Source organism: Tiliqua scincoides, chromosome 1 (assembly GCF_035046505.1).
Source record: "Tiliqua scincoides isolate rTilSci1 chromosome 1, rTilSci1.hap2, whole genome shotgun sequence".
NCBI lineage: Eukaryota > Metazoa > Chordata > Lepidosauria > Squamata > Scincidae > Tiliqua > Tiliqua scincoides.
Genome location: NC_089821.1, coordinates 67955585 through 67971879, shown reverse-complemented (window position 1 = coordinate 67971879; position 16295 = coordinate 67955585). Strand labels below are relative to the sequence as shown.

General features: G+C 41.9%; 1 protein-coding gene across 1 annotated transcript in view; it reads left to right on the top strand.

Moving 5' to 3' along the window:
• DNAH7 (dynein axonemal heavy chain 7) overlaps positions 1–16295 on the top strand; it is a 99661-nt gene that overhangs the window by 9461 nt on the left and 73905 nt on the right. Inside the window, exons 8-17 of the mRNA XM_066620522.1 lie at positions 864–989; positions 4082–4201; positions 4996–5179; positions 5866–6045; positions 7437–7712; positions 9318–9445; positions 11250–11328; positions 12789–13013; positions 14488–14634; positions 15283–15968. Of these exons, the coding sequence (XP_066476619.1) occupies positions 864–989; positions 4082–4201; positions 4996–5179; positions 5866–6045; positions 7437–7712; positions 9318–9445; positions 11250–11328; positions 12789–13013; positions 14488–14634; positions 15283–15968 (2151 nt within the window). The remainder of the gene's footprint in view (positions 1–863; positions 990–4081; positions 4202–4995; positions 5180–5865; positions 6046–7436; positions 7713–9317; positions 9446–11249; positions 11329–12788; positions 13014–14487; positions 14635–15282; positions 15969–16295) is intronic.

Sequence of the window (16295 nt, the reverse complement as noted above, 5' to 3'; positions counted from 1 at the left end):
GCCTATTTCTAGTCAATGGACTAGAAAGCACAAGTGGACTCCCCCATCTTTGAATTCCAAATCCGTGGTTTCAGTTAACCGCAGATTGGATCCACCCATCCTGCGTGTGCTGCTCTTCCCTTCCCTCGGGAGAGTCTGCCTGTGGCCCCTGTGTGCCTCAGAATGACTGTTACTTCAGGTTTTATTATAAAAGCCTTATAATGCATTCTGAGGGCCGGGAAATGTATCCCTGTTATTAAGTGACTCACACCTGTGTGTAGGTTTTGTTACTCCATGTTGCTTTATATGGTTTTATTTTTGGTGTTATTTATTTTTATATATTTTTGCTGTTAGATTTTATTTAATCTGCTCCTTATGTCATTGTTAATCATTTTCATTTTATTGTATTTATTTTTATAAATGGGCATCTTCAAGGGTAAAAAGGAAGGATATACATATTTGGATACTTTAATTAATTAAAGGACTTCATTGATCCCTAGAGGATCCTCTGCAAGCTCATGAGAAAGTGAATTCTGCCCATTTGTAGATGTCTGCCAACTGGCTTTCTTGACTCTCGTACATTATAATCCTAAAATGTTTCAACTTAATCCATCAATGGCTTCAAATGTCTGCATATAGCTAATTAGTTTGATACAGTCTGGAAATTCTTGAGGGATTTTGGCTTAGTGAAGCAATTTCGTGACTCAGAAAACATTCTTATCCTCTAACCTATTTAATAGATTTTCCCAGGAGTATTTTTAAATTGCTGACAAGTTAGTGAAATCTACTTTATCTCCTGAATTTTGAAACACTGTGCTACAGAATAAATATATTGGTACTCTGACTGTTTCTTGGGATCTCAGTGTTGCTAATCTGTTTTTCAGAATGGATGTAGTGCCAAAACCTTGGAACAAGTCCTTCCTGGCAGCTCGCAACTATATAAATGAAAATTTGCATGCAATGAATCCAACTATGTTGGCAGTTCTGGACCTATGGCAGACATCTTTTAAGTAAGAACTATTTTGTTATGCGTAAATGGTACACTTCTTTGGATAAAATTGAATAATATATACACTTACACTTTATGAAATAGGAGAGCACAGGGAAATGTTCTGACTAGTTTGCATTGCTACTCCTTCTACCTGTATCTCAGTTCTAGAACATGTTAATGGTAAAATCTCTTTCTTTCCTGAAATCCCTTCTCAATCGCACCCTTTTCTTGAAGACTTTGCTCCATTGTTGTAGGCCATGCCCTCAATACAAGACTTAAAGGTCAAATTAGATGTGCAAATGTGTGTTTTGGCACTTTAATATTGTCTTTGTAAACAAACAGCATACAGGATCAGGGCATGTGAAATCATGCCCAAAATCATGGCAGGGTGTAGTCTCACAGTAGGGCTGCTGTTGCTGGTCCAGAGGTGATTAGGCTCCAGGCCAGCTCAGTCCAGTCCAGGCATTTTTCTCTAAGTGGGTCCTGGTTACTGCTCTAGACTTTGCCTCATGATACAATGCTAGTATTATGAAAGTTGAATACAAAGGTATAGATTTTATTTTATTAGTTTGCTCAGTCATTCAGTTGTCAGTGAAACACTGTGTCAATCATATGTACTCAAGCATATGATCAGAGTGGCCAGCTATCATATAGGCTGATCTGTGACCTGGGAACTCTGACATGTATGCATCACCTCATACTTTTGATCAGCTGTCTCCAATGAAGTGCTCTTTTGGGTCGTTGGGTCTCTCTCTCTCTCTCCCTCCTCCTGAATTTGTCTAATACCTATTCAAATTTTAAAAGTCAAAATAATCTGTGACTGTAAGCTATTTAGGGCGCAATCCTAACCTGCAGTTATGCTGGCATAGGAGCCTCTGGAGGGTCGCAAACGTGCTGTGGGAGGAGCTGCGTTGGCGCATCCAGATGCACCAACGCACGGAGGCCGACAGAAGCCTCCACGGCGGCTTCCTCCCCGCCACTTGTGCCAACGCACCTGCGCTGACACAAGCAGTGAAGGTAGGCGTGGAGGAGGCGGGAGGGGGCGTTTCTGGGCGGGGGATGGGCGGCCCCGGGGGCAGGTGCTGGGTGACGGGGGCAGGGCTAGGACCCAGTGGTTATGCCGGATCCCAACCCCCGTCCCTGGGGAGAACAGAGCGGCTTTGAGCTGCTCTGCTCTCCTCGGACTTGCGCAACCTCCAGAGGTGGGGCAGGTCCAAGGAGATCCATTGGGGCGCGCAGCCCTTACCCAGGGGTAACGGGAAGAGCTTCCCTTTGCCTCTGGCTGAGCTGCTGCTGGCCAGTAACCCACATTCGTTGCAGCGCAAGCCTCCCGGCTTGTCTGTTCCAGCACGGGTTAGGATTGCGCCCTTATTTATTTAGTTATTTTTTTAAAGCCTCTGTTGGAAGTTAGTAGAAGGTGATTTTTTAAAACTATAAATAGTACTCTAACTATAAATATTTAACTGCTATTTAACTACTTAAATAGCAATAGGGATATGTGTGTGTGTGCATAAGCATGTTGGAGTGGGGAGAGGGAGAAAGAGATCTATTAACATTGCCGGGACTAAGCATTTCAGCCCCCACTTCCTTGCTCCTATTTTGACCATTTTGTATGACTCTCATGATTTTTGTTAACAAAGGCAAACATTAAAGGGTCAAAAGTATGCATTTGCATCCATTTTCAGTTTGATTCTAAGCTTAATAGCTTAGGGCTGAGGTATTCAATCTGTGCGTCCCGGCTCCCTAGGGAGGCGTGGCTCGATGCCAGGGAGTCTTGCGGCATCTCTAGGAGAGAGGTGGCCATGGCTACAGGACCAAGTAGAGTAGAGTAGCTGTGCTGCTTTGCTCAGCTGCACGCACTGACTCTCTACTTGCTGCATTCCTTGGCTGAGAATGAGGTGGGTGGGGTAGCGTGAGGTAGGGAGGGCGTGGTGGGAGGAGGTGGGAGAGAAGGCTGACTGGGCAGTGGCAGAGGTGCTGCATCTCGTCAGCACAGGGTGTGCTCCTCACAGGCTTCAAACTGGGAGGGAAGAGTAAGTCCTCCACTTGGGAAGGAGAGAGCCCAGCCTGCTCTTAAGGGGGGGGTGTCCAAATGCCCCAGCCTGCATTCCTCCATCTTGCCTGGGGGGAATAGGGGTGGCATCTGCATGCTGGGGTGTATGTGTGTGAGCAGCCCCCATCTACTTGGGGGTGAATTGTAATCTTGCTCTGTGTGGCTGCAATCCTGTCCACACTCTCCTGGGAGTAAGCCCCATTGACTCAAATGGGACTTACTTCTGAGTAGACCTGCATAGGTGTGGGGTCTGTGTCAGCTTAACCAAGGATCCTCACCTTTCTCTTTTTCCTCCCCCTTCAAAAAAGAGAAAAAAGCCACTCTTGATGGCTTTGTCTCCAAAAATTGATTAAAAAATAAAAATACCCATTCCTTTTCAACCATCCCCCTTTTTCCTCCTGCCTCTGGGGGGGGGGGAGTACGTCCCATGTTATAATTATAATTATTAAAAGTATTTATGCACCATTTTTCAACAAAAAGTTCCCAAAGCAGTTTACAGAAAAAAATCAAATAACTAATGGCTCCCTGTCCCAAAAGGGCTCACAATCTAAAAAGATGCAAAAGAACACCAGCAGACAGCCACTAGAAAAGACACTGCTGGGGTGAGGTGGGCCAGTTACTCTCCCCACTTTCCTGGGAGTAAGTCCCACTGAATACACTAGGACTTACTTCTGAGTAGACCTAACTAGGATTGTGTCTTTTGCCTTACAATAGCAGCCAACATTTAGCAGCCAACAACAGTTAACCCTTGCTAACTGGTAAGAGGCACTTTTTCAAACATTTTGCATGAATGCGCTGAACAAATTGCCCTGCACTCTAGAGAACTGGGAAGCTTTTGTGGGTGTGGGAATCTTCAACACCCACAAAGAATTCTTGGTGTGGTATAGTTGGCTGTGTTAATAGCAATTTTTAGTCTGGATCATAACTGAAAGCTGTTGTTATGAGAAATATGTATTTTTAACAACAGAAGTCATTTTATTTGTTTAAACAATAAATAGCTAACACAAATGCAGTGTGAAAAAATACGTATTAAATTGTCTGTTTTATTATTCCAACAGAGATTTGCGCTTAGTTGATAAACACGCATTTCACAGTCGTCAAGAATCAATGGAGCTCTCATTCTTCCAGACTGTAGCTTTGAGGCAAATGGAATCTGCCAAAGATACTCTTTTTAAAAAGTAAGATCTAAATATGTCCTTTAAATTACTGAATCTCAAAGTTAAAGGTGGCCCCAGCTAATTTTGTGGTTGAGTGTTCACTATCTGTTATTGAGGGATGGTGTTTCTTGACAAGCACTAATGTAGCCATGCCAATGGGTGTGCTCTGCATCCTGTAGTGGAGGTGCAGTCATAGAGGCCTCTTCTTGGTAAGGGGATGTTTGTTCCCTTACATCTGGGCTGCATTGTGGCTCCATCAGTTCTGGAAAGTTGGATAAGTTTGGCCCTTAGTGTCATAGGAAACTATTAATTGATAGTGCTGTGACATCACTAGTGAGAAACAACTTGGGTATCTTTGGCACTTAATACCTTGTATTCATTGCATAGTTTGCAAGGTAGGAGTGTGAACCTCTAGTAGAGCTTGAGATATCTATTGAGAGGACATTTAAGGGTGGTACTCTACTGGGAGAGACTGCTTTTGCATGGCCTTTCTGCAATATGGGTGAATGTTCTTTAGTGAGGTGGTCTTGTATTATTTCAGTATGTTTCTAGACCACTTCTCAGTCCCCCTGAAGGAACCATCAAGTACCAGTTCAACAACAAATAACATATACAGGTTGTATTTGTAGGCAAGCTAGACCACAAGTCTGGTGGTAGGTATCCTTGGATGATGGGAAAAGATTGTCACGGGGCAGTGCTGATGGTAGGACTTTGGAGAACATGTTTGAAAAACTCTACCTGAGAATTTAACAAAGAGAACCCAAATGGAACACGTGTTCATGTGAGCCTCTTAAAATATTTTGTGTCCCTTTCAGATGGTTTCCAGAAGTGCAAAATATCTATTACCAAGGAAATAAACGGAAGCAAGTACCTACAAATGCCAGCAGTGCCCAATTAGAGGCATTCTTTGACTGTGCTGCTTCGTTAATGACCCAGCAACTGCAAAGTTTCGCTTTAGCTTCCATGCAGGATTTTACGGATTTAATTGTGCAGCCTCCAGTAAGTAGGATTCACAGGCAGGACTATGAGTCTGTCTAAATCAGAAAGCTTTATTCTGGGAAAGATAGACATGATATTTTTGTAGGCCTTCGTCTTATGTGTTACTTTCAAAGGAAAAAAAAAAGAACACCAGTGTAACTGAAGTAAGTGAATGTGGTGTCATTTATCTTCTTAGGGCTCAATCCTGTCCAGTTTTCCAGTGCTGGTGCTGCTGTGCCAATGGGGTATGCATTGCTTCCTGTGGTGTGGAGGCAGTCACAGAGGCCTCCTCAAGGTTTGGGAACATTTGTTCCCTTACTTCAGGGCTGCATTGAAGCTGCACCAGTGATGGATAGGATTGGGCTCTTAGTTGACTCCCTCTGTTGACTAAATAATTGCTTCATGAGATTAGAAGGGACAATGATCCAAGATTATATGAAAACTATTTTATCAAATTTACCAGTTTTATCATGTGTTGCCACATGTAAATGACCTAAGACAAGTGGATTGGTGCCTTTCTTCCAGTAAGATGAGCATTACAGACAGGACTACAGCTGTGTTTCAGCCTTTGGGTCACCCATGAAGATCCATAATTTTTGAAGAAGGGTGTCTGAACCCAGGCATGAAGTATCCTGTCCCCACATTTGTCTCATAGTTTACTTTCTTGTATGCTTGCTAATACTGTATATTGTAATCAATTTTGCCAGAGATCTGTGCTAGCCTATGAACATCCAGGCTTTATCCTGAGACTGATTCTAGATGATGATACTGTAAAGTTTGAACCTGCGTTTTCTGACTATGAAACCATATTTCTGAATATATATACAGTAATGATTAAAGCTGTCAATCTTTTGCCAAGAGTAGAGACCAAACTTTATTCAAAGTGGGTAAGTGATCCTCATGTCATTGTTGTCTCATTTTATTTTTGGGTCATCCTTAAACTGTGTTTCAGATGATAACTTTCTTGGCAATGAGCTTGGTTGTCATAAGAGAGGATACCTTATTTTACACTAAACACTTCGTGACGATACAGGAAGCTGGACTAAATAGGCCTATGACCTGATCCAGTGGGGCTGTTCTTATGTTCTTACGATATTCACTTACAGAAGTTAAATGTTTCCTGATTTATTTGTTTTGTATGTTTAAATAAATAAACTGAGAGCCAGTTGATTAGCCATAATCTGGTATACACTTAAATCTTATGGAAAAACAATGGAGCTTCAGTGCACTAAATTCTGTGTAGTATGTGGTCACTGTCTCTTTGGGTGATATTTCTTCTCGTCATCTATCGCCTACAGCTTTAGACTCTTCCAGTGCTATAAAAAGCCATTCAAGGGGTGGTGGTGACAAATGTTTCACATGTGCCTTCTTGGATCACAGTCTTACAACCTGGATCATAACCTTTGTGCAAATGTATCTGCCTGTGACAGCATAATAAAGTTGCTACAGGGCTGGCTAGATGGCCATGTAACTGTACATGTTGTGTCAGTGTAACTATTGGTCTGCTCTATGTACTGGTGCAAAAGAAGTTAAGGCTGAATCTTTAATCATTTAAAATACAGTGGACCCTCACTTTACCATGGGTTCACTTTACAATCAGATCACTTTATAGTGGACTCTCTATAGTAAAACAAGGTTCACTATACAATTAGTTATTCACTTTACAATGAATAATTTATCTCCAAGTTATGTTTGCTCACATTTGCTATCAAATTACAACATTGTGTAAACTGATAAACATGGCTCCTAAATAGCACAGTAGGCACCTTTTCTGGAGAGAAATAACTTAGTTCTGTGGCAGAAATTTCAACTTCTGAGGTCTTAGAACAAATTATCAAAAAACAATATATTTTTGGGTTCATATTACAATATTTTCAAAATATAGTGGTGTCTCCAGAATGGATTGCCATTGTAACGCAAGGATCCACTATAATTATAACAGAAGAAAGTAATACCTGTACAATACACTATAATTGTGAAAAACCTCTGTTCAGAAGATATGATCATCTTCATTTTAACAATAGCTTTATTGTTACTTACACAATAACTGTAGGTCAACCATTCTTCATTTAGGCTAGAATCCTATGCACAATTATTTGGGGAGTAAGCTCCATTGAGCTAGACAGAAACTTTGAGTAACCATGCATAGTATTGCTTTGTAAACCCATTTAATCTAAAGAAATGAAATCATGAATTATTTATTTGTGTATTTAAATAAACTGTGAGTCAGAAATAATCAAAGAAAAATATTGAAAGAAACTGTCTGTTGTTTTGAAAGCCGGAGAGCAAGACTAGATCAATGAATTTGAAACCCATCATCCTTGATGAAATTTTAGAGAGTCATAAACAAAAGATTAAAGAAGAGATTATCAAGGAGAGTATGGCACCAATTGAGCATCTCAAACTCTATGATAAGTACCAGGATCTGATAACCAAGCAAGCAGATCGGGACCTTGATCAATTCTTGTCAGAGGAGCACACCTTTGAAGAAAAAACAGCTGAAGTGGCTAAGTATCAAAACCTTAGGGATGAAATACAGTATACTTCTCGAAAGGTAACTTACATATACAATGGAAATACCGTGTTTCCCCGATAATAAGACACTGTCTTATTATTTTTTTTGGACAGAAAAACACCAGAAGGCTTATTTTCAGGGGAGGGCTTATTTTAATGAACATTGACAGCAATTTTAATAAACAGGTAAATGTGAACAAATCATGCCCCCTGAGTTCTTCTTTTATCCTCCATCATGCCCCCTGAGTGCTTATTTTATCCTCCATCATGCCTCCTGAGTTCTTCTTTTATCCTCCATCATGCCCCCTCACTCCCGCTTACATACCGGGTTTTTATGTTGTCCTGCCTCAGCTCTCCTCCGCGGCACTGCTCTCAATGGCGCCAGCAAGCAAATCACTGGGGAAGAACAGGATGATGCGCTCACTGCTGCAGCTCTGATTGGATGCAGCTCGGAGCGCGGCGTGCGTTTCACCCGGGGGGGGGACGGTGCATACAGAGGGTACCGTAATGTAGCGTGTAGCGCAGGGGATCACCTTCACTACAGTAGCAATCTCAATAGGGCTTATTTTCGGGTGAGGGCTTATTTTAGAGGAATCTTACACAGAAAGGGGAGGGCTTATTTTCGGGATAGGTCTTATTATCGGGGAAACACGGTAAGAGTACGTGTATAGCCTTCCAATTGAATTGCACTACAGTTTATATCTTCATTAGCTATTAATAGAGGTATTCTTTTTTAATTATTTTTATTTGTTATAATAAAAGAAAAAGAACAGAAAAAAACAGAAGACAAAAAAAGAAAAAGGAACAGACAACTGCACTAAAATACATTTAAAAATATAAATATATCTAATTAATATTGAATATATCTAATAATGTAGCACAAGTGTTCTAATTCCTTACATCTGTATATATTAATAATCTAGATCAGTACCCATACATATGATATATTTCCAACAGCCCCTTTTTTCTTCTCATTATAAGTGTTCTATTTTAAATTATTTTAGATCAATGTTCTCTATTTCGATCTAATCTCAAATAAATTGTTAAAGGTATTCTGATACCTTAAATTGTTAGATGTATTCTTAAAAGTTTTTATTTTATAGCAGATTTCATTTTTTCCCAAGTAAGTGCAGAAAGCGGTGTTATGTGGTTTTGGTTCCAAGGGAACATTTCTATATATTATAATTATAAATTACAATAGCTTTAAAAGTGTATTAGGTGGATGATATAGGTGATATAGTGTCAGCAGATGCAGCCACAATCATTACATGGTCAGTTAGGTGTTAGATAATTGTTTTCCTTTTTTTGCCAATTTTGGGGTTTTTTTCCTACAAAAATGAGTCATGCAGAAAGCAGTATTATGTGTTTTGGTTTTGTTATTAGAGAAAGTAATGAATAGGCTTCTTCACTACCTACGATGTGGTTTGCTATATTTTTGCCAATATACATTAAAATAAATAATCATTTCTTGCGAAGGACCTGCAAGGTTCTTTTAAAGATCAGTTTTAAAGAAAATGTTACTTCAGATCAATTAAACGTATATTACTGAGTTATTTTTTTTGGATCATTAACTAATATTAATATTATTGTGATTAGTTATTGTGTTAAATTAGCAGATTTCTTCAAATCATTGCTTGTGTTTCAGTGTATTCGCCTGGGAATGTTTGAATTACACTGTGATGAACTGATTAGATCCCTGACAAAGCGAGCTGATACACTTTGTTCTAAAATTATTGGCAAAATGTTCAAAGATCATCAAGATCTAAATTTAAAGTAAGTCCCATTTGGTAAGAGATATAAATGGATGTAGCCCTGATCCAGTTCTAATAGTGGGCAACCAGTTGTGCATAAAGATTAGTGGCTGCGGATGGAGATTTGAATCCCCAGTCGGGCTAAAAGATGTATCCAGTCAGTTCAAAGGGGTCTAGGATGAGCATTGCAGTGTGGAAGGGAAAGTGCATCCACCTCTGCATTGACTGTGTACATGAAAGGCTGCTTTCCTATGAAGATCATTCATGCTGGCCAGAGTATTGTTTCTTTTGCATCAATTGGCTCTGTCCTGCCTCCCCCGTAGGCATAGATCCACATAATAAGTGTTAGGGAATGACATTGTTGGGGTATCACTCAGTGTTGCAACACCCAGTGTTCCTTATTTAGGGCTGCACTGGTGGGAAATTAGCAAATAATAATACCTTTATCCCTCTTCTGGATCCAACAAGAGTTCATTCTCCCCCACTCCATCATCAGTCATTCACAAGGAGGCTCACCTTCCTGGTCCTCTTTATCTCTGCCCTCTGCTACCAAGGTCCTGTGGTTCTCCCTTTTTCTTGCTCCCAGATTCCTTCTCTTCCTTTGCCCCACTGTGAGCGTTGTCTTATCCCTCCCTTTGTCCAGCTGGGCTTGTCCTCAGCTTGCTTCTTCTGGCAGTGTGCAGCACTAGTTGTCCAACCTAGCCTCTTCTCTCACACCGATTGTACCCCTTTGATTTCTCTCCAGTCCTGGCCCTCCAGGACCAGGCAGTGTGCAGCACTAGTTGTCCAATCTAGCCTCTCCTCTCACACTGATTGTACCCCTTTGATTTCTCTCCAGCCCCTGGCCCTGGTCTTTGCCAGCACCTAACCTCACTTCACCTTAGGGTTTTCTGCCTCACACTGCTTCCTCTTGGGTGTCATCTCTGTCTCTGTTAGCCCTCACAATTCTTCTCTCCAGGACTCCAGAGGTTTTTCTCATCCTCCTGTCTCTCTCCATCCTTTTTTTTATTTTTTTTTTACTTTCTCCACTGCTTTTCTTAATCTTTTGGCTTCCTGCTGCCTTTCCCTGTGCTCTTGTTCCAGTCTCTCCTCTTTCCCTTCTGGGCTTTTCCTCTTCATTTTTTTCATTCCTTTTTCCACGCCCTCCCTGGACTTCTCCCCAGCTTTTTTCCACTACAGCATAATAGGCAGCAGCTGTTGTGAGCTAACTCAGAGGTGTCCTGCTTGTCGACTTCCCAACGGTTCTGGGAATGCTCTCTGGATGCTCTCCAGCAGTTGTGAATGCTCTCCAGCAAGTGGTCACACAATATCTAGATTGTAAGCATCTGGGGACAAGGACCTGGCCTCTCTTGAGTACATGGATGGCGCTATCTAAACAAAATACCCTCAGACAGGTGTATGGCCCTATTCTCTAGTGCAGGGATGGGCAAACTTTCAACTTGGACTCCCTAGACCTTTAGGATCCCTAAGTCCAGGATCCCTAAATCTTTAACAATTGTATAGAAGACAAGCTGCACCTGCTGAAATATTCTCTCTCCTATGCAACTGTTAAAGGTCCAGGGTCCCTAAAGTTGAAAATTTACCCACCGCTGCCCTAGTACACTGCCAGTGTTCCCCTGTTCCATGGATGTGTGATTGTCCCACCCTCTGGATGTTTCATAAAACAACTGTCAACGCTTGTTAGAAGTGTTCAAGAATAGAGACTGTGTTGTCTGATTCTTCCTTTCTTATCAGTCCTAAAAGGCATTTAAAGCACTGCAGCGATGGCAAGTGTGGCTACCTGTAGTCATAGTTTTACCCTTTCTTTGTGCCTTTTCCAATTTCAGGCTTTGCGATGAATTTGAGAAGATATCAGAGAGAGCCCTTAGCACTCCATCAAATACACACGAATTAATGGAGTTTAAGGTATATATATATATATATTTTAAGACTAGAAATAGCTTTCCTTTTTGGCAAATGGAAAGCTAGGTTTCTCTGAATTCGGACAAGCCTTATGGTCTGCACAAAAACACTTTCAAGAACAAGTCATGACCTACTGATTGTGTGTTGCCCTCTCTCAGCTTTGCTGAAATGGAGTTGGGTGCTTTGTTCTGTGTCAGAATTATGGCTTTGCACAGATAGCAGGTAGGATATCTTTCAAGCTCAAAGGGAAATGTTTCGCATTTTGGAAGCTCTTCCACACTGATAGTGCCTCAGATAAGAAAGATTTCTCATTGGATGAGAGTAGAGGCATGGGAAGGGGAGAGGTTAATTCCATGTTATCCTTCACATACTTGTGCCACTGTTGCTAACAGAACTTTTGCAGAGCTGTTTAGAAGGCAAATCTTGTCACGTGTCTGGGAGATGTGGGGCAAGATGCACAAATGATCCCTATGGCTAGCTTATCTGACTGACACACTGGTATGCATGCCAAAGGCTGCAAAAGGGCTCAAAATGTACATCTGTGTTTTGAAATGGTTGGGAAACTGAGCTGATCCCCCTGTTCTGTAGCAAAGTCAAGACTGGATCTTTGCCTGCTTCTCCTGTCTTCCTCTGATAAGGCAATGAGTTTTATTTGTCCAATTAATTGGAAGTGGAGCAGTGCTCAAATTGTGCAAGAAAAGGTAGGAAAACCTTCAGTGAAATGCACAAATCGTACCACTAACTTCTCCCAGTTTTAGTCAAATGTTGGCACCCTATAGCCTTTTGAAACAGTAGCTAAGGAGTCTAGCACTGGAGGCAAGGGCCTTATCTGCCATTTGAGCATTAGAGAAAAGGTTCCAGCAGCCAGTCCAGCCAGTTTCTTTGTCTGCGTTTTCAGTTGAGTGCTATAGTGTGGGAAAAACACTATCCTTTTCTCAGGACCCTCCCCACACTCAGTTCAGCCTTGCGGTAACCTCTCTGTTCTGTAGCTTGATGGAGGCCCAACTGAGTAGATGCACCCTCTAAGCAGATGTGGGGGTGCAAACTGTTAGATCTGTGCTTCCCATTGCAACAGTTACCTGTTTTTGGAAGTGCTCCTAGGAAAAGCAGATAATCTACTCAATACTAATAATAATCTTGCTTTTCTACAAAACAAGACATATGTCAAACGATCAAATACTACAGGCTATATGTTATTGCATGGAGTGGTGTGCATAATCACATCAGTTATTTTTAATTGATTGATTTTATCAAACAGATTTTCAGGACTCAACCTACCACTTTGTTGGTAAACATACGACCATTTGTTTCCACCCCTTGTTGTGGTCTGAGGTGTGCCCAAAGATTCTACTTTGGTTTTACAACTAGCCCTGCCATGACCAATGTGGAATTAATTTTCACATGTTAAAAACACAAAAATGTAACGCCACCACTAATATATCTTATTGAATGTTCCCAACCAGGCTTATATAGAGAAAGTGGAAACAGTCGATATGCTGGAGATGGAGGAGAGATTAATTGATGCCAAAAACTGCCTTGCTTTCCTGATAGAGTGTGCAAACTTTTCACCCGCGGATATTCGACTGAACAATAGTGTCTTTCAGTGGTATGCACGAATGGGGGAGATTTTCGAGGAGCACAGAAAGATCATTAAAGAGAAAACAGAGCAGTTCCAGGAAGGACTTAAAGTTAGTGTGTTTTTTTTCCTTTCTAATTGGTGTTTGTTTATTTTAGTAATGCAGTTGTTTGTTGCATATGATAATAATAAGTTTAGGGCACAATCCTAAACTGTGCTGGAACAGGCAGGCTGATTGGCCTGCACTGTATCCAGCACAGATTTGGTGCCAGCTGGGGCACAAGTCGGACTAAGGGAATTTCCTTCCCCTTATCCAAGGAACACCCCAGGCAGCCCAATGGGGCTCTTTGAATCTGCGCCCATGATTTTGCAAGCGCAAATCTGAGCTGCCCAGGCAACACCGCTCGGGCTGGAGATTGGGGCTTGAATTCAGCCTGCTAGTCTCACATCCTCCTGGAGGATCCTCCGAGGCTGCCCTCGCCTGCCCAGGAATGCCCCCTCCTCGCCTAAGTTCCTCCCTCCGGCCACCCTCTCCTATCCCCTGTGCCGGTTTGCTCAAGCCCACACAAACCTACCGCCTCTGAGCACAGGGTCCGGAGGCACTGGCCTGTCCTGAGTTATTGTGAATGTGCTTTATGGGAGGGTTTGGATTATGCTTTTAGTGGGTGTAGGGGCCTTCCCCTGGAGGGGCCTGGATCAGGCTTGTTGCTCCCCAGGGAGGCCTCAGATTGGTTGGAGGGAGAGGGGGTTCCAGCACCCTTATCCTCCTCCCTAGCAGAGCTGCCAAACCTGGCCTAGGAGCTGTTGACCTCACCGCTCCCTGCTTCACACTCACTGCCTCTCATCCCTGGCCTCCCTGTTTTATGGAGCAAGCCTGCCCCCTTTGGCCCCTCCCCTTCCTCCAGGTGGGGCAGAAAAAGCCTTTCCTGTTCCTGGCTTGTTTCCTTCTGTGTTCCTTGTTTGCCCTGCCAACCCCCTCTGGCTGGTTGATGTGAGCCAACCTGCTTTGCCCCCTTTGGGGGCAGTGAAGCCTCCCCACCCTGGGCATGGGGTGCCTGCTCCCAGGTAAGTCGGGGGTCAGGGCATCTGGGAGGGGCCCTGACAGTGGGGTAGCTCACCATCATCTTATATTTAGCAGGGTGAGAGTAACTTTCCTTCTTCACTCCAGTGCAGTGTCTTTTCTGGTGACTGTTGCTGATGTCTCTGCTGCATCTTTTTAGATTGCATGTCCTTTTGGATAGTGGACCGTTTGTTTATTTGTACCCTGTAAACTTCTTTTTTGTTGAAAAATAGTATATAAATATTTTTTACTAATTACTTATTCTGGAGAATTTCTTAAATACCTATGTAGGGTTTGCTACAGCACATTAAAACAACACATTTATCATATCAAATACCTGACATTAAAATGTTCACCCCAGTTTACCAGCAGTGATTTATGCATCTCTGAAGTGAGAAGCCTACTAATCATTGTAGCATTTTAGGCAAAACATTGTTTCTCAGTTGTAAATTTATGCCATCTTGTTAAAATTCTGTCATATTTGTCTGTGAATCTGTCTACCCATTTGTCTATAATGTTTTCTTAGATGCGCTGTGAACGATTTGTTGAAGAACTGGAGAGTTACGCTAAGCAAGTTGAAGAATTTTACTCTTATGGGGACATGCAGGAAGTCAATAGGTACCTGAAGAAAGCTCAGGCACTGAATGCAAAGCTAGATGCAGCTGCTGATAAGGTAAAGTTTCAAGTCGATCTTCATAATGAAATGGCAATCTTGCTTTGTGAGGAGGGGCCAAGCTTTGTGAGATAGAATATTTTTAAACCAGAAATTCAAAGGTTCAGTCCCTGGAATTTCTTATGAAAGGATCTCAGTTTGCAAGTCTGGAACAGACTTCTGCCTGAGATACTGAAAATAGTTCTGCCTGAGATACTGCCTGAATTACATCTAGTTTAGGTAGACAGTAATGGGCAAGAAAGACCAATTTTCTGACTCCGTATTTTTAAAATTGCCAAACTAGAAAATAAGCAGAAGATCAATTATTTAGTTTTGGATTCTGATTCTGGCCTTGTCACATCTTACAGCTCAGCCCACCCACTCAGGTATGCCTTCAGGTTACACTGATTAGCCTACTCTGTCCAGCTAGTCACCCAGAAGGACTGGCACTCATCTTGGGTGAGTGTATGAGTGAGTTTTTGCAAGGCGCGTTTGTGAGTTTTTATAATGTAGGAGTTTGGGGGGGTAAAGTAGTAAACTAGGGACTGGAATGAACATCATAGCGTTTTTAAACCTTATGGGTTACTTCCACCCCCTTAAGCTGAGGTCTCTTTTTTTAAAAAAATGTGAACCTACTTTATTGTTTTGAATTCACTGTGGTTTCTCTAGATTGATGCATTTAACGCAGAGGAGGAGGCCTATGGATGGCTCACATCTCAATATCCTCAGCGTAAAAAAATTCAGGACACGCTGAACCCATATCTTCGACTTTATGATATGACTGTGGAGTTTAACACAAAGTACAGGAACTGGATGGATGGAATATTCACCAAAGTGAATCCAGACCATGTTGAAACAGATGTGGGAAACTACTGGCGTGCACTGTATAAATTAGAAAAAACCTTCCATGATTCCCCAAATGCATTATTTATAACAACAAGGGTCAGGACAAAAGTGGAAGAGTTTAAAGAGCACATTCCACTGATTCAAGTGATTTGCAACCCTGGTTTGCAAGATCGGCATTGGGAAGCCATGTCAGAAATAGTTGGGTACTCTCTGAAACCTTCTGAAGATTCGACTGTCTCTTCATATATTGACATGCACCTTGAGCCATACTTGGAGAAATTTGAGGGCATCAGCGAAGCAGCCAGCAAAGAGCATTCTCTCGAGAAGGCCATGGTGAAAATGATTTCCGAATGGGATGGAATGGAATTTGTTCTCCTTTTGTACAGAGAAACAGGGACTTACATTTTGTCAGCTGTGGATGATATTCAGATGTTGCTGGATGACCACATTGTCAAAACTCAGACCATGAGAGGATCTCCTTTCATTAAGCCTTATGAAAAAAAGATGAGGTAAAACGTTTCTGATGGGAAGAAGCCAATAATATAGCTCATAAAGGACCTCATTAATGTGTGATGTTGGTACCCAACTCACAGTTATCTATGGGGTAAATGATGACTGGTATCTGCAGACCTGTTCAAAAAGTCAGTGATTTAAAACAAACTGATTTAAAAATAACTGGAAAGCAGAATCCATATGGGATAAAAATTAGTGGGGTGGTTTTGATAAGAAAAGTACAGATGGGGAGGAACATTCAGCTGCTTCTCTCATCCTGCACTTTGAATCACACCCATCCCTTGCATCATACTAAATCAGCATATCTCAGTTGGGTCCTAATA